General features: G+C 33.7%; 4 protein-coding genes across 4 annotated transcripts in view; 3 read left to right on the plus strand and 1 right to left on the minus strand.

Moving 5' to 3' along the window:
• Positions 1-1,717: 1,717 nt before the first annotated feature.
• On the plus strand, positions 1,718-5,651 carry LOTGIDRAFT_161356 (hypothetical protein; the record flags this gene model as incomplete). The annotated part of the gene is made up of 10 exons (XM_009056755.1): positions 1,718-1,739; positions 1,892-1,923; positions 2,226-2,442; positions 2,701-2,883; positions 3,015-3,541; positions 3,916-4,042; positions 4,307-4,449; positions 4,706-4,821; positions 5,207-5,285; positions 5,526-5,651. The coding sequence occupies 10 exons, from the start codon at positions 1,718-1,720 to the stop codon at positions 5,649-5,651; spliced, it is 1,572 nt and encodes a 523-aa protein (XP_009055003.1).
• Positions 5,652-6,032: 381 nt separating this feature from the next.
• LOTGIDRAFT_178463 (hypothetical protein) lies at positions 6,033-10,267 on the plus strand (the record flags this gene model as incomplete). Its single annotated transcript, XM_009056756.1, has 10 exons — positions 6,033-6,191; positions 6,543-6,695; positions 7,085-7,234; positions 7,636-7,725; positions 8,123-8,230; positions 8,420-8,527; positions 8,906-9,033; positions 9,298-9,496; positions 9,778-9,963; positions 10,202-10,267. The coding sequence occupies 10 exons, from the start codon at positions 6,033-6,035 to the stop codon at positions 10,265-10,267; spliced, it is 1,347 nt and encodes a 448-aa protein (XP_009055004.1).
• Positions 10,268-10,716: 449 nt separating this feature from the next.
• On the minus strand, positions 10,717-12,847 carry LOTGIDRAFT_118872 (hypothetical protein; the record flags this gene model as incomplete). Its single annotated transcript, XM_009056757.1, has 6 exons — positions 10,717-10,829; positions 11,011-11,152; positions 11,583-11,666; positions 11,783-11,873; positions 12,242-12,328; positions 12,708-12,847. The coding sequence occupies 6 exons, from the start codon at positions 12,845-12,847 to the stop codon at positions 10,717-10,719; spliced, it is 657 nt and encodes a 218-aa protein (XP_009055005.1).
• A 1,918-nt stretch (positions 12,848-14,765) lies between these two features.
• The window catches only part of LOTGIDRAFT_232423 (hypothetical protein), a gene marked incomplete at both ends in the record, with an annotated part of 29,229 nt that continues 22,720 nt past the window's right edge, over positions 14,766-21,274 (plus strand). The window contains 16 exons of the mRNA XM_009056758.1: positions 14,766-14,783; positions 15,196-15,287; positions 15,531-15,692; positions 16,454-16,535; positions 16,757-16,881; positions 17,084-17,157; positions 17,245-17,327; positions 17,557-17,730; positions 18,207-18,309; positions 18,885-18,991; positions 19,272-19,355; positions 19,716-19,802; positions 19,951-20,194; positions 20,427-20,530; positions 20,707-20,808; positions 21,110-21,246. Of these exons, the coding sequence (XP_009055006.1) occupies positions 14,766-14,783; positions 15,196-15,287; positions 15,531-15,692; positions 16,454-16,535; positions 16,757-16,881; positions 17,084-17,157; positions 17,245-17,327; positions 17,557-17,730; positions 18,207-18,309; positions 18,885-18,991; positions 19,272-19,355; positions 19,716-19,802; positions 19,951-20,194; positions 20,427-20,530; positions 20,707-20,808; positions 21,110-21,246 (1,778 nt within the window). The remainder of the gene's footprint in view (positions 14,784-15,195; positions 15,288-15,530; positions 15,693-16,453; positions 16,536-16,756; positions 16,882-17,083; positions 17,158-17,244; positions 17,328-17,556; positions 17,731-18,206; positions 18,310-18,884; positions 18,992-19,271; positions 19,356-19,715; positions 19,803-19,950; positions 20,195-20,426; positions 20,531-20,706; positions 20,809-21,109; positions 21,247-21,274) is intronic.

Here is a 21,274-nt window from a genome sequence, read left to right on the forward strand (position 1 = left end):
CACAGATGTGGATTGTGGATTTCCAGACACAGGCGTTTTTTATGGAAAGGAAAGCCCATTCATACAAATAAAAGTTTGACATGTTCCATGAGAAAAATTGTTTCTTTTGTAGTGTTCAGTCAGACAAATGTTACGTTGCATATTCTACTGAACGAGTCATTTAATATCAATATGTTACTATAGACAAAACAAACAATGAATTTTGAATTCTGTGTTATGAAAGTAAAATGCAGGCAAGTGTCCTCTATTTTCTACAACTTTGATTGTTGATTTCATCAATCTCCACCCCTCTCAGATTTAAAGCATAGCCAAAGTTCGTCAATCATATTTTATTTTTATAGTCACAAGCCTCTGCTTTAAGTATTATCTTCACTTGTTATGTTACTTTTGCACTGTTATTTAGAAAATTGCTGAATCTAAAACTTGCAGAATCTAGGTATCTGTAAATTGTTGCTAATTGAATTATGCTCCAATTGTCTTCATATAATTTGAAATCTTTATGTTATAGTCTAAAAATAGCCAATATTGAATGCTTTGTTGAAAAATACATGTCCTAATTTGATGTTTGAAAAATTAGTGGACATTTGTCATTATTTGTTTCTATCATGAAAGGAAACTGTTTATTTGTTGTTATGTTGTTTATTATGTGCAATATATTTCCTCCATTATACGTTATACCCAAATAAACAATATTATAATCAAATAGCCTTGTTTCTCTAAAGGCTTTTCATTTTGAATGAAAATATAAAAGGCAAATGACACTTTCCCTGCCAATTCCTTCATTCAACTCTTATTTCTTTGACCAAATTAGATATAGGACTTCATTTCATTCGAATAAGGTGCAGAATAGTAGGATGTAAAACTCCTTATTTTAAATCATGAAGTTTTACACTGTTTCGATCTGAGTGTTGGTTTCAATGACGTCTATAAATTATTCATTGGTTCGTTTCATGGAATGATTAAATAATTGTTGTCTGTATCTAAAAGGGGGAGATAATTCAACAGGATAAGACAAAGAAAATCGAGTCTAATTGAAAACGACTATAGCAATTATGACTGGATAACTGGAATGAGAAAAATGGCGTCGCCCTTACGATTTTCATGTTGAAAATTTTTCCGAATAAAAAGGTCCTAATTAACGTAAGACATGAGTAAATATGTGGTATTCTATCTCCCCATCGTACCCTTTATCTTTTTTTGCATGACTGGTATAAAATTTTATTGTTTCCCTGGGTTTTCGATGATACCGATCGGTCACGTTTTTTTTGTTTACAAATTACATTACAATACCCATGATACGAATGATTAGTGTTGAGCCTATTCCCAACGTGATATTGCATCTACAATCACATTTGGCATCCTATGTTAATGTAATGGTTAAACTCTTAAGTACAAAGTGACTTGTTACATGTTACGGCTGTCTACTATATAAGCAACAGATATGTGTGGTCTGCAGTAACTATAAAGGAATTATGACTGCTGCAACACTATCATTTGCCCTTAATGTGTTCTTCCCAATAATGACACTTTCAGTAAACAAGAAACAAAAAACAGGGTACAGGTAATACAAGTTCAGCCTAATATTCTCTCTGTCTTTAGTAAAAACCAGCTATTATCAGCTCAGCATAATAAATTTTCTGTTATTTTACAGGCTTTGGCATAAATCTGGTGTAATATATTGAAATAGAGTGATTGTTAAAAGTAAACAGAATTTAGAATGGCAGATCGTGGCAGTTATGGTAAGTGTAATTAATTTACAAATTTTTGATGTATTGAAACCAGTTCATTTGAAAGATCAATTTGCAGTATTATAATTCCCAATTGATTGATAGTAGCCTATTACTGAATTAAATAGAATGTGAATATAAAACTAGTTGTTACTTATTTCTAGGAAGGGGAGAAGATTATGACTCTGAAGAAGATGTAAGTAGCTAGCCATTGTATTTAATTAAAAGGAATTTAAAGCCATATTCACTTTTCATTGGGACTTTTCAAAATTTAGGACTTCGCATCTATTCAAAGTGCATGCATATTCAGTACTTCACCTTGAATGTTTTATGGAGGAGTTAAAAATACCTCAACAGGTTCTAATTTTAAAATTAAAGCAAAGTACCCCTCATTGCACACTTAAAAGCTGATTGTTAAAATTGTTAAAATAATCATGAAAATTTGTTATTTACATCAAAAGTTATTAGTAGATTATGAAATAAATACTTGTGTTACAGGACAATGATTTCCACCGTAAAGTTCAGCTACAACAGCAATTAATACAAGCTGAACAGATGGAGAAAGTTGACCGACAGAAAGAGGTGCTTGGATTACAACAGCAGGCATTGTTACAACAGCAAGATGATGATTTAATGCAGAAAGTTTATCAACAACAGCAGATGATGAACAGAGATCAACCTCAAATGATGGCTCCACCACAACACTTACAACAAGGTAAGTCAATCTGTGTAGGATGATAAGACATTATTTCAAACCTGAAGCATATGACTGTTAGCATTATGTGACATCATTTGAAAATGTTTGTCACAGACCACTTGTGTGAACGTATTATTTTTGCAGAACAGCCACAAATCTTTAAAGAGTTAAATTTCACATAGCTGATGGTGCTTATTTGGTTTGATTACAATTTAGATACCGTAATGGATTTTTATTCTGAAAAATTGATACAGATTTAATGATATTTTATTTTAGTAATGAATATCCCAGCTGGGTCAGGACCCCCTACATCTGCCCCCCAACCACCACCACTGATGTCACTTAATACACAGGGTGGTATTCCACCACCGACACAACCCATGATGGTTTCAGGACCAGGGTCACAAGGAGCTATGGCCCCTAGTCAACAACAGATGCCACCAGGTGGCCCACCTCCAGGTAAGTCATTGGAAGTAAATTCTATGCCAATGATCAATTTTAATAATAAATAACAAGCTTAATTACGCTTTTATGATTATCTCAGGTTTCCAAATCTCTATAAATTGGGTTAAATTGTTTTTCTATTTTAGGTTTGCAGATGCCACAAGGAATGCAGGGTCCTCAAGGCATGGGAGGACCACCCCAAGGAATTGGAGCCCCGCCTGGACCTCCTCAAGGTATAGGAGGGCCACCCCAGAGCATAGGAGTGCCACCCCAGAACATGGGAGTGCCTCCTGGCCCACCTCAAGGAATGGGAGGGCCACCTCAAAGCATGGGAGGACCCCCTCAAAACATGGGAGGTCCACCTCAAAACATTGGAGGCCCCCCTGCACCTCCTCAGATGATGGGTAGACCTCCAGGACCGCCACAAGGAATGGGTGGTCCACCTCAAGGAATGGGAGGGCCACAAGGACCACCTCAAAGAATGGGGGGACCTCCATCAGGCCCGCAAGGATCTGGAATGGGAGGACCACCGATGGGTATGGATGGACCACCAAGAGGAATGGACAGACCCCCACAAAGAGAAAGTGGACCACAGAGAATCAGTCCTCGAGGAACATCTGGGGGACAGTCCAGACAACCACAGCCTTTGATGGAAAAGAACATTCCTCCACCGGTCAGTTATTGTGGTTTTTTTGGGGGGGGGGGGGGGGGGGGGCTACAGGTTGTTGGGATTGCACAATCATGTGAACATATGTTCTATTTCAAATCATTCACAAGGACAGCTGAATAGGAAATAAAATGTTCTTAATAGAATATGTGGACAAAGCATGAATTCATGGATTGAGAACAAATCTTTGCTCTGAACACAAGAATCATTCTTCAGCTCCAATCAGATATAACAAGTTCAAGTATATATGTACAAGTACAGCCATCTAAGCAACCTTTAGATTCTTTGTAACTATGCTAATCTTTTTGATGAATTCTCTTTTTGCCGTTTGTCTTTCTTTTTCTCAAATATCAAACTACCTGTAACTATGAATATTACAGGTCGAGAGACCACCAGGACAGAAAGAAATGAAACTACCAGTGGCTTTAGAGAAAATGCTGGAATTCAAAACAGCTCGAGCTGAAGAAGTGGGCTTTAGTCTGGATGAGTTGGAGAAAACTAGCAAAGGTCAGATGCCATTTTTTACATTCAAAATCGGCAACTATTTGTTACTTGAGTTTTTTGGCTTAACTCTGAAAGAAGAACAACTGATGATATCACCAAATGCATAGGATATAATTGACAGCTGTGACACAACAAGAAAATGCATAATATGGAGTCTGTTTCATACTCACATTAACGTGGATGATCAAAGTTACAGATGTGATGAGTGTGGATTTATACTTGAACCAATATCACCATAACTTTAACTTCATGTATTGTTTAATTTAGATGATGATAAGGAGGATAATGAAGATGATGATGACAATGATGATGCTCCAGAAGAAATACCAGGCGCCAATGATGATCAACAGCCAGAGGAAGAGGAAGAAGAGGAGGTTATTGAGAAGCCACCACAACCTTCAAAAAAAGAGGTATGAACACATGCTATTACTCATGAACATGGATTGTCAGCCTGGCGTGGAATCTTTCCACTAGGAGCCTTAGTGGCTTAGTAAGGTCAACTTAGTTTCCCCTTGTTAGTGAAGTAGGTCAAAGATACTGATTTTGAATCTCAGCCTCAACAGTTGTCCTCCTGTTAAGTCAGTCTGCCCACATTCTCGAAAGTATGGCGATGAGACCAGACTCAAGTTACCATTCTGTGACTGCTTTTTATACACTTTGTTTCAGTCTAAAAATAAACGACGTAAGAAGAAGAAGAAGAAAGCCAAGAAGAATCGTCAATTGAAATCATTTGACAGACAATCTGACGAGGAGGAGGAAAAGGATGAAGATGTTCAAGTCGAGTAAGTCATAATTTTAGCATTCTGTAACAAGGTGAATAACTGTTATCTGCTACACAAGTCCCCTTCATTGTTAAAATATTTCTAATGCTCCTGGCATTAATTTTAAGTTTCAAACAGACAAATACTCCAGAGCTTCCATGAATTATTTTTTTTCTTTTTCAGTTATGATTTAAACATTCATATTGCATGAGCTTTACATAGAATTGAATTTTTTTATTTAGGTTCTGTTAGTCGAAACATCTTGTTTATTGGCAGGAGGGTGCTTTTTAGCAATTTAACTATTTACATGTACATTATTTTCATTGCTTCAAATAGTTTTGAAAAATGTTAAAGAAAGTTGAAATGTTTAAAAATGTTAATTGTTGAAACTTTTCATTTTTTGTAGATATGTACAAGAACAGTTAGAACTGGAACCATCAGATCCAAACTATTTTGTCTTCTCCAGAATATTCGAAGCTTTCAAGGTAAAGTACACTCTCTTTCTTTAGTCTTATTCTGGACATAAAGTGGTTTACAGTTTATTGACAGCATTTACAGGTTTTTTAGAGGTTGACGTCTTCCGAATGATTCCTTAGAAAAAACAAATTGATGGCATGATGAAAACAAAAAAAACATATAGTATTGTGTACAATTGGAGAAAAGATTATCTCACAGCTCAATGCTATTTTAAGTTATTCTTAACTTTTCATCAATGATTTTTGTAGATTTCGGAACCAGAAAAAATTAAAGACACCAGTAAGCCAGATTCTGGGAAGAAAGATGGAGAAAAGAAAGATGAATCAAAGAAAGAAAAAACAGGACTTGAGGATGATGAAGATGATGTAAGTTGAATTTTTTTTTTTTTTTGATGAATGGAAATGTAGTGGCATGCTTTATTTTCAATAAAAGTATTCAATGTATGCCAAAGTGCAAAAATCTGTCTTTAACATGATGTAAGAAAAATCTTTTTTCATTACTAGGTCTAATGAGAGAATTTGAATTTTCCACAATATCTTGGGATGAGTATTATATCCGCCAGCCTTATTAGATGCTGTGAGTGCACTCTTTCCACCTAGTATTGTGATATTTGGTGTAGAATTTGATAATAGCAGAGAGGTTTTTTAAGGAAAGTTAAAATGCCACAGCTAGTGCCTGTGAGAGTTAACTTATTGTCCACTATAATCCTTCCACCACTAAAGCAGCTTTACAATTATTATAACTTTTAGGATGAAATGCCAAATCAGGATAATGAGCAGAAGATTTCAAAGAAGAAATTAAAAAAGATGACCAGGTTAAGTGTAGCTCAGTTAAAACAGTTGGTAACAAGACCTGATGTAGTAGAGATGCAGGATGTTACAGCTCGTGATCCTAGATTACTTGTACACTTAAAGGTAAGAAATAGGTCTTACAATAGAGTTCATGCAGGTTAATTAGTTTTCCATGATTTTCTTACCTCTACACTTCATTCCAAGGCATCAACCTAGTACTCTAGAGGGTGTAGCCCTTCTTAGCAATGTTTTCATGTGCACTTAAATAATTAGACTACAGTTAATCAATTTTTCTTAAATTCTTTACTCTCTCATGTGATATGGGTATGATAGTGAACAGTTCATTAGTTAGTGTTATTTAATATATAATCACTGACACTCCTGTGTATTGTTTTACTATCGGAATATCCTTGAGGTGTTTAGAAAGAGAACCACTGCTACTTAGATGTATACCATAATAAATATTATTTTCAGGCTACAAGAAACTCAGTTCCAGTACCAAGACATTGGTCATATAAACGTAAATATCTACAGGGAAAACGAGGTATTGAAAAACAACCATTTGAATTGCCAGACTTTATCAAATCTACAGGAATAGAAGAAATGAGAGCTGCTCTAGCAGAAAAGGTCAGTATTTTATAGCAGACCAAAGAAATGATCCTGGAATGGGCAACCTATGTTTATTTAGCAACGGTACGATATGGCTAGATGTGGATAATCATTATACTGTTGCTATAATGGAGGAATATGGAGGCAACCTAAGGACTAGTAGATAATAGAAGAAGAATACTTTTGGGCCATTCAAGATAGTTCCAAATGACAAACAGTTGGAAATCAAAAACAAGCAGTCTAATGCTGCTTTACTGGCAGACTGTGGCATTGCTGTTTTTCAATCGCCCAATAAAGTGCAGAAAAGTAGGACATAAAACTCCATTCATTTCATTTCATTATTTCCAAATGACAAAGATAAAAACTTTGAACTTTTATTAAATTTTAATTTTTATTTACATTTTTAGGAAGACCAGAAAACAATGAAATCTAAAATGAGAGAAAGAGTTAGACCTAAAATGGGTAAAATAGACATTGATTATCAGAAACTACACGATGCTTTTTTCCGATATCAAACTAAACCTAAGATGACAATTCATGGTGATTTGTATTATGAGGTAAGAGGAACCAGTTTGTCTTTGCTTTGTCTTTATCTTTGAAAGGCTGTAAATAATAAGCCAAGATTAAGTCTTTTTGTCAAGCATTCTGATTGGCTGTATTTGCTGGCATACAATCCAATCAAGTCACTGCATTCTGTGTGATACAAGAATGGTGGCTATTGCTGTCAAGATACAGTTCATAATAGCTTGACATTGGGAAGATGCTGAACCACTTGCTAACCCTGATCAATTGCAGGATTTAGTTGGCCTAAGTTTTCCAACAATTGAAAAATTACAATTGCCAGCAGCTACCATCAGTTGCTTGTGCTCTACCTAATATGAAATCACTACAAGAAGTTGAAAATATTGTGCGACTACTTTGAATGACTTCGATTTTAAGTTTGTTTTTCCAATTTTAGGGTAAAGAATTTGAAACAAGATTACGAGAGAAGAAACCTGGCAATATATCAGATGATTTAAGAATTGCTCTTGGTATGCCAGTTGGTGGGGTAAGCATATCAAAACACTTCTAAAATGTCTTGTTCGTGCATCGTGTTTCACCAACTTTCAACTCAAATTAAAACCAGACTTAAGAAATACTGCAAAAATATTGTTATAACAGAGCTGAAACAATATTCTGACAAGAGCTTTATTAACACAAGAGCTTTATTAACACAAGAGCTTTATTAACACAAGAGCTTTATTAACACAAGAGCTTAAAATAATAGGTTAAAGAGGTAATAATAGGCATATGGACTCTTCAAAAGACATGCTGAGTTGACAAACCCTGTCATAAAGTGTTCTCAGGTGTTCTTGAAGAGTGAGCATGCTATTTTTCGCTATAGATACTTCTTCAACAGTAGCTTTTTGATTAAAATGTTTTATGCAACTCTACATTATTTGTAGAATTCAGAGAAAGTGCCACCACCATGGTTGATAGCTATGCAGAGATATGGACCTCCTCCCTCCTACCCTAATCTAAAAATACCAGGATTAAATGCTGGAATACCAGAGGTAATGTCTTCAATGATCAATATATTCATTTATTATTTACTTTTAGCTTTTAATGCATAATAGTTTTTATCTCTATAATAAATAACTTTTGTAAAATCAATTTAATTTGATCACTGCTAGGAGTCTATTTATATTTTGTCTTCATTGGCACAGAAGTAGACAATAAAATCCATCGTTTTGTTTTTGTAGAACTGTACATTTGGTTACCATGCAGGAGGTTGGGGGAAGCCCCCAGTAGATGAGACTGGTAAACCTCTGTATGGTGATGTTTTTGGTACACAGAATATTGACATAGTGGTAAGTAATACAATTGTTTAATTAAAAATCATTAGTTAACCTCAATGTGTCCCCTTTCACCTTTTCTGAGTTCAAAATTTCAAATGATTGGAAAGTGGTCATTTTTAGTTTTGATTTAAACCACTTCTATTTCCAGTTTAATATTTGAATTCAAGCTTTGTGTAACAAGAGTTGCTTTCTGTGTGCTCATGGAATTCAAGTTCAAGAGTTTTTTTTCAAATTCAGTCTGTCATTGTACATCTTGGACAGATTAGTATACAATCTGAAATTCAAAAACCATCAATAGGATTTTGAATTCTGTTTTTTTTTTTCAAAATAAGACTACGTGTGAATGAAGCTCGGTATGGATAAGACTATATTTTTTTTAACATCCAACAGGCTCCAGTAGAGGAAGATGATCTAGATAAATCATTATGGGGTGAAATGGAGTCTGAATCAGAATCAGAGGAAGAGTCTGAAGAATCAGAAGAAGAAGATGATACTGGATTAATAACACCATCAGAAGGGTAAGCATTACTGTCCTCATCTTCACAATGTCAAGCTATTACAAACTGTGTCTTATACTTTGACTGCAATAGCCACCTTTGTAGTCTCACAGAAGTTTTTAATGCAGTGATTTGATTGGATTGTACACTAGCAAATACCAACTTACCCACAAATGCCAAGAATGTTTTGACGAAATATAGGTTTTTGATTATATTTTATGGTTTTATATAAACGAAAAGTATGTAGGGACTAGAAAACGTTAATTTTATAATGAAATTTTGTAGATTGATAACCCCAAGTGGAATGACATCAATACCAATTGGAGTGGAAACACCAGAAATGATAGAGTTGAGAAAACGACGAATAGAAGATGCCATGGACCAGGGTGGAGACACTCCAGCTCTGTATCAAGTTTTACCAGAGAAGAAACAGTCTGTGGGTGGTGCTATGATGGGCTCTTCACATGGTTACGATATTCCTGCTGTAAGTCTTCAACTTATATTTTATTGATACATTAGTCAAAGGGTTTTCAATTGGAATTCAACTTTTTAGTGACAACTGTAAATGTACATATTAAATCATCTTTGTAAAGAGATCAAGGAGCACTTTCAAGCTAGAAAAGAGTTTACATACTAAAAATTTAAAAGCTCTTTAAAAATTGAAATCAAGATTTCTGTTGTAAGAGCTAAGGAAGTGAAACTACTGAATAAGAGCAAAAGGTCAATTTCAAGAATACCCTTCTGTATTGTCTGTTTTTGTTACAGCTTGGCAAGAAACCTGGAGAAAAATTGACAGTGGAGGGCATTGAAGTGACCTTGAACCCAGAAGAACTTGACCTTGACACAGCGGCCATGCAAGCTAAATATGAACAGACGGTTAGAGAACAGCAATCACAACTGGAAAAAGAAGATTTAAGTGACATGGTTGCTGAACATGCTGCCAAACAAAAGGTTTGTATCATTGTTACTAATATTCTAACAGAAGTCTTCATTGTATATTCCTACTATGTATGATAAAGTTTTAATTTCCAAGAACGCCAAATGCAAGAAGGACAATCATAAACTATGGTCTTAACATTTAACCAAAGGCAAGAAACATAAACTATCAGAATTATGTCCTTTCCGAGAGTGTATTGGTTCTGCTTAACATTAGCTATTGAACTTTATCTAAATTGTTTTCTTTTTTCAGAAACGGAAAAACAAGCAAAGCGACAGTGGAAAATCTGCCAAAAAATACAAAGAATTTAAATTTTAAAAACTTTATTGAAAGACAATATGTAAATAGTTTGAGAAAATCATTTTAATACTGTCATTGTACTTGTTCCTTCACCATCTCTCACTGACTTGGATCATTCTACAGAAACAGAGAGGCTGATATAGCTCATCACAATCATGATAGATAAAATTAGTATATCTATGAAGGAGTTGTTTTATTTTATCTTGTGTTTCTCAAGGAGACAACCAAGATTCAAGATCACCACACAACCATATTCAAGATCACCAGATTTTAGAACTCAGGATCTCCATTTGTGACCAAGCAAATCACCACTTAAAGATTTTCGAACACTCTGACTGCTACAAAACAAATTACCCTGTGTATTGTTAGAGTTACATGATTGTCTTGTGCCACATAAGTGGGTTTTATGCCAAATCAGTAGAGCTGATTTCCTGTAAATGGCCTTGACTGTCATTCTGAACATAATGTCAGGTGATTTTTCGAGTAAAACGTAAAACTGAGAGGAATTCAGGTCCTGATCGTCGACTCAGTACAGTCTCACAGTCAAACTTCTCTCTTCCAACCAAATCATGTATTTCATCTACAAAAAAGAATATAAAAGATTTTGAGTATGTCTCTAAAATTACTAAGAAAGATTCTGATTGGTTCCTTCAAAAGGCTTGCCAAGTTTTAATTTCCACCCCTACACAGAAAATAATAATAAGCCTATTAATATAGCGCCTGTAGAAGAATGCCTATGAATAAGACCTATGAATACTAACCTTGATTATTTTCTTTAATGATAACTAAGTAGAAGATGCCATTATCAGACAATAGTTTTTCTATTTTTGGTAACAGTCTGTCAGTGACCTCACGACCTTTCACCCCACCGGCCCACGATGCTGAAATATCTGGCGTACCCACCTAAAAATAGTTAAAGAATCTCTGTGCCATATATACAATTTGATTATCTCTTAAAATAATGGCTAATCAGTCACCACTGTCAGGTCTGAAAAATGAAATAATGCAGTCTTACATCCTTCTTTTCTGCACCTTGTGGGTTAATGTATACAGACAATTGCATGCAGTGTACAATATTGCAATGAGAGCAGCGTCAGCCTACTCTTTTGTCAAGGGATGCTTAACACTCACAGACTGTAGTTATTGTTACTGTTTAAGCAAAATCACACTCACACGATGTACGATCTTCGTTAGCCCAGGACAAAAAAGTAGAAAGAATATAAAACGTCAAAGTTCTTTTACTGTGTAATATACATCAGAAGTATTATTATAATATTAGATTAACATCCAAAATCTTGTCTATGTTTCAAAAAGAAAAGTAATATAGTTTTACCTCACTTGATGGTGTAACTACATATGGAGGATTGAATAACAGAGTATCAACTTGATGTTCTAGTCTATCTTCAATTCCACTCACCTACAATACAGAAACATATATCTCAATCTTTTACCTTTTAATACACAGTTGTCAAAATTAAATGTCTTATTCCTGAGCTTAAAATAAGCTTAAGTGTCTAGTAATAGATTACCTACCAAATCACACAGAATTGTCTGTATATTTACACCATTTTGTTGGGCTGTGAGTCCAGTTAGCTCTACTGCAGCAGGGTTGATATCTGTAGAACTGGAATATAAGAAAAACAAGAATTACAAACAGCTGCTAAGCTTTTCTGCATTAGATGAGGGACCGTAGTTATCAGAAATTGAACTAAATATATAGACATTGAAGGCATTGTAAAGAAGCGTTCTAAAAATTGTATGTGTATCAGGGACATTGAGTCTAGCATTGATTTGCACCATTCCAATGGTCAGATTGTGTTTCTTGCAATTCCACTAGAACTTAATGTTTTATGACATGGCATAGCTATCACAAAAGACTCTTATTAAATATTATTAGCAGTGTTAATCATTGAACACTTAGTTTATGTGAAATTGCAAGAGCACCTGATGCCTGACTGACTATAATTTGTGAATAAAGGAAGATGTATTTACATGAAATAAGCTGGTATATTGAGAATCTGAGCTAGAAATGTTAAACATACTCCACTACCACAGCCGATTTCTACACAGATTGATGGTCTGAAAATAATATATATTTATAAACAATGGTATTGATATATTGCAGTCTGAATAAATGCTCTGTAGGGCATATGCTCAAGTAAGTATCTATCTGGAAAAATGCTCAGTGGAATATGTAAATTTGTGCTGAGAAATTGCCTTGTTAGTTTCAATCTGGTGAGCAGCTGTTGGGTGAGTAACTGTCTGTACCCCTGCCTAGGACACAGAGTAATTTTTTTGATCGAATTGAAACCACAAATTACAAAGAAAACATTTTGGCATTCTAGCATTTCTTTTCACCAACTGGTCATTGACCAAACCTCTTGAGACCTATCTTAGATTGTCCATACAAAATATCTGCCTATCTTTTAACAATTATGCTAAATTAAGACCAACACACCTCAAATTATTCAGGAAATCTATGTCTTTCTCAAGTGAATCTAGTAATAAAAATGTGTCTTCAGCAGGTTCATAAATCTTTTCAAAATCTCCTGACTTTAAATGGCTAATATCAGGGGTGGGAAACTTGGATTTCTTCATTTTGTATTTTGCTGTTTGGGTGGTTGTAGACCTACTGGAAAAAAATCAGGGGTAAGGCAAAATGAATGCAGTGGATATTTCATCACATTTATCTAACCTTAATAAATTCAAACTTGATAAAAATCCACTGTTACCAACTAATTAATTAACAGTGTTGAAGAAAAATAGATATGCCACTGTCCTGGCATTGTGCCTTGTGGCAAACATCTTCCCCATCTTGACTTGAGATGTTTCCAATATTCATTCGCCTAGTACTAGTAGCAGGCCTAAATGGAGACGTTATTTGTAACTTATTGAAAAGTAACCATTTTAACATTTTGCGTAACATTTCAATCCCAATCAGTCATATCATCTAAGGTTTCGAGTTTAAAATGACAGATGACTAGTCTATACCATGAGTTTGTTTACCTCACTCTTCAATATGGAGGTTAAAATTCTTATATCTTTATGGTGGCTCATCGATACAGTAATGCAGTATTTAAGTTTGCTTTCTAATGTACAGTGGTGTATGACCTGGTAGGATACTGATTTAACCAAAGAATGAGGAAATACAAATTATTGAGAGAGTTTTAATATCAATATAAAAGATGATATCTTACTCCTTTTATTCTAATGTTATAAACTCGGTTTGAAAAGATGTGATATCAATGTTTGCATTTCTGGAATTCCGTAGATAGAAGGGGAATTCCTACCAAATCTTTTTCCGGTGGGGACACCCCCTCAATCCACCAATCAAAATCGAGTATGTCTATTAATAATTAAAGATGGCTGGCGAAGGTGTTGTTTACTGAATTTGTTGACGTCCTCTAACCGTAAATGTCGTAATTCTTGTCAAAGGATGGAGTGCCAGTTGACAGATCGACAAAATTTATTTAAATTATGGTCGGCATTCACCACCAAGGTTAGAAGAATGCATATTTTTTCTCATGGCTTTTCAATATTTGAAATCACCTTATTCAACATTAAGTAACATTAATTTACGTCAATAAAACAACCAAGTCCAAGATGTCGTATGTCAGTGATTCAGTCATTGATTGTCAGCTGCAAGAAAAAAGCTGTTTTATGTTCTTCTGAGATGCAGTCTAATAGTCATGGCAATATGTACTACAGTATGCATCTTTTATGGATATTTTTGTACTTTTTAGTAGCCTACCTACCTTATTAGTACATTGGTGACTTAGACTATAAAAGTATTAAAAGATTGAGGCACAACAACAAAGTTTACAAAGTGACATTTCAAATATAAACCAAAAGAATTCTTTGTTATGCTTCATAGAAGTTTGCTTAATGACCACAAATCTGATTTAACATGCAAATATTATTATAACTTATTACTAGATGAATTATTAATTAGTAAATTAGTATTTTTTATCAAATTAACAGACCATTAGAGATCTAATCAATAATCAATTAAGTTGATCAAGGCTGAACATTGTTCCTGTCAATGACATTGCTTGGCACAATATGGCTGATTGTCAGGAACAGTTTAATTCTATTGTTAGAAACCTTAGACACATTTATGATTATTCTTGTCAATTTGTGCAGGTTCGCCATTCCTTTGACTAGTAGTAGTAGCTACTTAATTTCAGATTGAGACCATTGAGAGTTAGCAAAGCTAACCTAATCAGTAATAGTGTTTGCAGGACTTAAATTTCATGTGTTTCAAAGTTTCCAAGACAACTGTTTGTTTTTTTAGGCACTGTTATTTATAAAAAAGACAGAAATAGAGAAATAGAAAGTGAAATTCATAGTTTGAGATATTTTTGAAGGAATTATGTGATTTCCGTACATTTCTAGTACTTCTGAAGACTTTTATACAAATATAAAGTCCCAAGTAAATACCTAAAAATAGTGAATCTGTCCCATTAATATACTTTGGGCTAGTAAAGATAAAGATAGATCTTTTATATGCAACATCATGGCCCTCATGGCCCAGGTCAAATTGCAGATTATAATTAACTGGATACTGTGAAAACATATATTTTTCTGAACACCAAATTTCATGGATTTGTCCTATGCATATTCATGAGATTGTAAATTCACAGGTCATCATCTTGGGTTTTCCTAAACATAGAGCTAAACATTGTCTGCGTCAAACTTATTCTTATCCTTAATATTTTGACAAAATGAAAATTTTGATAAATCGAATACTAGTGCTCAAACAGTTGTTACGAGCAGATATCCTTGAGCACTATTTTCAGATGTCTGGATAAGCAAATATGAAACACTGATCTATTTATCCAGTGGAGAAATATTTGAAAAATCTGATCTTCAGTCTTGTCATCTGACCAGTTAAATTTCAAGTACACTCTGGAAATGGAATGGTAATTTTTCTAACATCTTTTTAGGGTGACAAGGCGGCTTTAGATAAATTTTTAGAATTTTTCATCAGAACACACAAAGAATATTTAGATTTAGAATTTAAATATTTAAACCAAGGGTGAGTTCAATTTATTTATTTTGATTAAATGTTATTACCCCTCCATTATCTAAAGTAATCCGATATTGACAGTATTTTTATAATCTTGCACTGAAAATGTCATCATTACTTTGACTTGAATATAAAATTCATTGCTATCTGCTTTGCACTTTTGGTGTTTGTTACCTTTAAAAAATCAATCAGGATTAGGTAGACGGCCTAAAATGAAAAAGTTCATTTTCTTTTTTCTACTTTCATTTTCAGATTTTGTGAAGAAGGACCTCATCTGACGTTACTACCTGAGAGAATACTGGAAGTTATAGGAAATTATTTATTAAAATCTACTGATGAGTTTATTAATAGTTTTGATATTGATTCCCTCAGCTTCGTAGAATCTCTGGTTAAATGTCTTATTATTATCTGTAGGTAAGATCAAGTTTAAAAATGTCAGTATCTCTAATCAGGAAATTATCTTGGAATTGGAAAGAGAATTTTAGGCCTTGTCGTGTGAATTTTATATGCAGGAGTGTTAGTTAATGACAAGTATGTCACTATATGATACATATCACACTATGCTATAATACAATGGTATGAGCTTAAAGATGAAATGCTTTCATACATTTGGAATTTAAGGTTGTAATATTGTGGTTAAGCAATGTTACGAAAGCACAGGCACAGGCATGTAGGCGTAACCTCTAGTGATAGAGCAATGTTTGTGAAGTTAGTTTAAAAGAATGATATAGAATATTTGAAATGCAAATCCATTATCTTCTGAACCTGAAATATATAAGAAGAATACTGGTTCCAACAGGAACATAAATAACCATGGAAATCATAATAAACATTTTCACTGGTGAAACTGAGGAATTGTCCTATATTAAATGAAAAGGAAAATGCGTATTTCATATAAAAAATATATAAAATTTATTAAGTGAAAATAGTATACATGTATGATGTGTATCTTTGTTTGTCTTGTATGCCTGATATTACCAAGTATCCATACATTACCACTCAATACGATACACATATTATGACATGTCAATTCACCGATAGATCTATATATATATATTTTGAAGAAATTGCTTGAAATTGGGCGTATGAAATTAGGAACTGGCGTATTTGACAGACATATAGTGTTATTAAAAATAATAAAATTGTTATAGACTCAATGTTTCTGTTATTTTCAGGAACTATGATAATGTTCCGTTGGTGGCCTCATGTGATTTTGTTGCTCATACTGTTTTGATATCTTCATCTACCATTGATAAGGTTTGTTGTTTGTCATTATTTTTTGGAGGAGGTGGGGGGGGGGGGATTTTTCTGTATTTTTTTACTACATTAGCAAATGATTTGAGAGATGTCAGTTAGCTACAGTAAAACTTATATTCTCTTTCCTTGCTCATACATCCAGTTATCTGTGTAGCTTATTATAGCATCTATTTAATTATGACTGTTATTAATTGTCTTGTAATTACGTCTTGGTTTTTCAGATTTGTAAAGAACCAGGAGAAGAAAAATACCCACAGCCTAAATTGTTATCTTTTATTCAACATGTTACACATTTTTTAGAGTGCCTTTACGACCCCTATTTTGTTTGGAGGAAAAGATTGAAAAGGTATGTTTCATTTGTGAACCCCTCATTAAACCATTCAGCATGTAATGTTTAAACGTTCCATTGATGTGTGTTAAACTTGCTTGAAAACACAAGTATATTACAGTTCTAAACCAAGCTGGATGAAGTTGTTAATCATCTGAAACAGAAACTAGTGGGAACAGAAATGTCCTCATAGCCATAAAAATATATTTTATGATTTTAGGTGGAAAATAGACAAATCTCAATTTGAATATAAACCAGCTTTTCTACATAATGAAGTTGTTCCATTTTTTCATGGTAAGTAATTACAATATATTATGATAAAGATTGTCCAATTAATAACAATACATTTGAATCATCATTTTGATTTATTTTCAATTTTAGAATGTTTCCAAAAAGAAAACCTGCCAACCACCATTCAGATTCAAGTTTTACATTTATTTGGTGCCATAATATCAGGGGTCCTAGTAAGTTTCTTATGTTTTCGTCAGTAATTTTTATTTGATTAAATGCTGATTCCAAAGCTGTTGTTCATTTCAGGCTCTGCTGTTTTGTCCTCAGACTCTGCTGTTTTGTCCCCAGGCTCTGCTGTTTTGTCCCCAGGCTCTACCGTATTGTCTGTAACTTCCATACCTCCTGCTAGGATTCTATAATTAAATATATTTATAATTTAATGTTTTTGTTCTGAATTTTCAGCATAATGCCTTAAAAGCGATAACTCCTGCCACATTAGATGTTTTATTGACTGTGTTATCCAGTGAAAGAGTGGGAGAAGCTGATTCTAACCAGGATTTTATTAGACTAAAGGATCTAGTCTTGAAATGTATTGTAAGATTGGTGCATGTTATACACTGTTGTAGTCCTGATCAGGTATGTCCTTTTGTCAAATTGAAGTTTTTCTTCATTAGGCCAATGATAATCATTACACAACGAGAGAAATTTTAAAGGAGAACTACATAAGCCCACTATTTTGCTCAATTGTAGAATGGACATTATTTGAATTTGAAAAAACCTTTTTTCATATCAGCTGGTTCAATGTGCCTCACTGACAGGAGAATAAAATAGATTAGAAAAAATATTTTTGGAAAGAGCATTGGTTCCATACATGACATCTTTTGCTTTGTTATGACGAACAACTGGTGGTTGCAGCTTCTAATCTCAGTCGACCTGTGAAAAACAGATAACCCTAAATAAGTCATCTTCATTCATAATGCCAGTCAACCAGCTGTATATGTGTGCAGATATTCCTGGGAAAGATCAATGCCAAGAGGATTAGCCAAGTTGTTGCCCTTGTAAAATATTGGTTTTTTCTTTTAACCTTATTATCTGTAACTGTAATATTTTAGCGTCAGATAGAAGTGAGTGAAGTTATGGAAGGGTATATGAATGTTTTACAGAATATACAATCACACCTCCCTAATGATAGTCAACTTCAACTTACAATGATCTGTAAGTTATAATATTTATATACATTACTTGACACTGTTTTAATATTGTTGGGTGATATGTGAATATTGTAATATGCTGTATGATGGGTATAATAAGCTTGAAGTATCTAAATTAAAGATATTTCACTGATATATCTCAATATATATATATATTACTCATACATAGATTGTATACTGTAACTTAAATCTTGTGTATTACAATTCTTGTATCTTCTTACACAGCATAGTGATTACCAGTTTGCTAGTAAGACAATGAAAGCAACTCTCATACAGCTAAGTTGTGAGTTGTTTTCGGTGCTTAAGACCACTTTCATTTTTCACAATCATACACAACTGGTAATTGCTTTGATGTGATGTGAGGGCACTTTATCCAATCATAATTCTTAGTGTTTTCTTTTATTTAACAGTAATAATGTTTCTGACAACAAGTTGGAAAGCTAATGTTTAAGATGTTTCTGAGTCAAAGCTCTCTGTTGAAGAATGTCAATTAAACTCTCTTAATACACCATCACAACTTTGTCTAAATTACAGGATCCTGCTGTGTAATTATTGATGTCATTATATTTAATATTTCAGCAACTGTAAATGAAATGTTAGGTTGTAATGATAGAGATACACTACAGGTTCTACTCGTTAATGATGGAACTTTTCATTCCTTTATATCATTATTACATCAAACTACTGTAAGTTGTCATTCCAGATTGATTTCTTCTTGAACTAGTTTTTTGTCTAAAAGACATCTCTAGACAAAGTAATATTTGAAGCCCAGCTTTTTTGCGTCTTGTAATTCATTGATCATGAAAAATATCATTTTCTTCCTTCTATTGCTCTTGGTAATTATTGTTTATGCAGATTTTAAACGATCTCACCAATAGGTGCTATGGAGCAAACTGGATACTATCTCAGTGAGCTGCCAAAAATTGCTAAATCTAACTTTGTAATTCTATTTAATTTTTGTTATAGTTAACTGGTAAAAGTGCTCAACATTTAGCTATATCTGTGATTCAAGTTTTACAAACTATTTTATATGGTTCTCAGCAGGCCAAGGTAAGGTTAGATACATGTCAGGACAGCAGCATTAACTTACTGATATTTGATTTTTGTGTACAGCCCACAGAGCCATAGTTTATTGTGCCATCTGAATGACTAGATGCTATTTTCATGTCATCCCCTCCAACCTGTAAGACTGACAAGACTGGGTGGAAAAAATACGAAGGTATCATCTTGACATATTCCAGAACCAAATCCTGGCCTGGTATTCTGGAAAAGATCTTAGCGCTAGGACATCCTAAGGTCTTCTAACACTGTTATTAGGATGTCCTAGCACTAAGATCGTTTGAGAATACAGGTTCTGAAGCTATACAATAATGAGATATCAATGGAAAAAAGATACAAATTTTATTTCAGAGTGGTGTGGATTATATCAAATTTCTAGAAGCCTTAAAAAGTTTGGGTGAACCATCACAAGAATTACTGTGTTCTCTGTTAAATTTGGTATGTATGATATTTATAAAAAAAATTGTGTAAGATGTTTTGTGCTATTTAACCCTAGTAATATTACTCCCCAAAGTTTATGTTTTTATCCTTTAAGTTGATTATTAAGCCCAAATTATATTTTAATGTTGATAAATCATTCATTTAGGTTGTAGAAGATTGTTATGTAGAAAAAGACAAATTTATCGTGCATAATACCCAAGTTGGTGTGATATTACTGCAATGGCTGCCTGATATTCACTCACATGATCTCCAAATATGGTTGTCAAATGAGTTAAAATGTCTGTGTGGATGGGGACATAGAAATCGTATGAGTTGTTGTACCAATGGTATGGTCGGTACAATATTGTCTGTTTTAAAAAGACGGAAACAAATAGTTCATAAAGCAGTCAGTAAGTAATCATATTCTTATTCTAAACCTATCAAGATGTCTAAAATCACTTGCTCATTTTGATCTACCAGGGTTAATGTTTATAGTCTCCTTTACAACCAAAACATCGCTTCCAAAAGTGTATGAAAGTGACATTGACGTCAACATGTTTTCAAGCGATATGATTTTCTAAAACAATGATAATGATTTTCATAAGTTAACTATGCCAATTTCTTTAATTATTCTGTTATTAGGAAATTTAATTAAGTTGCTGGAGTCATTAGGAACGTACAGTATTCAAAGCGACGAAATCAAACAATTAATATCATTATTGAGACTGGATGATGAAGGTTTACAGGTTAGTTTATCCAGATATTCTTTATGTCTTGTCTTGGACTGAAAAGATTTTTATAATTCTAATGCATCAGAAATAAAGAGCAGATATTTTCTAGACAAATGATTTTTGATTCTTATTTTGTTCTTGTCAAGCTTTAGTTTTAAGTTGTAACTTTGTTTGAAATAACTATTTTCTAGATGCCATACTGTACTAGAATAATGCGAGCAATATCAACAATGGCCAGACGAGACGGAAAGGATGGTGCATTACATTTTTTTGACATTCAACACAAATCAGATGTGAGTTCTATATTATTTATAATTGTGTTTTTTGTTGTTTTGCAAGGATCTGGTTGTGCTGATGGAATGTAAAATGAGATGTAGTATATCAGTGTTGCTAGCTGACAGGAAAAAAACGTTCGGTCCTTTGGCAATAAACATAATTGCTGTGTGACACAGGCAGTGTCAAAGAGACTTCAACAATTAGAAATAGCAATAAAGTGGGAAAACCTACCTTACTTAAATTGAACATTATATGGCCTATTGTCATTGTCTTCAGAGGGTACAGAAAAGTAGATCATAAAATTTCATTTTATTCTAGGGTATTGTATTACCAAGTATAAAGAAATGGCCAGGTCCTGGTTACACGTTTCACTGCTGGGTTTGTCTTGATACAGAACTAGATTTATCAGCTTATCAACTCCCAAAAACTTTATTATTCCGTCGTCAGCTATATAAGTAAGTCAGATGAAAGTTTGAGAGTTCC

Source organism: Lottia gigantea (assembly GCF_000327385.1).
Source record: "Lottia gigantea unplaced genomic scaffold LOTGIsca_29, whole genome shotgun sequence".
Classification (NCBI taxonomy): domain Eukaryota; kingdom Metazoa; phylum Mollusca; class Gastropoda; family Lottiidae; genus Lottia; species Lottia gigantea.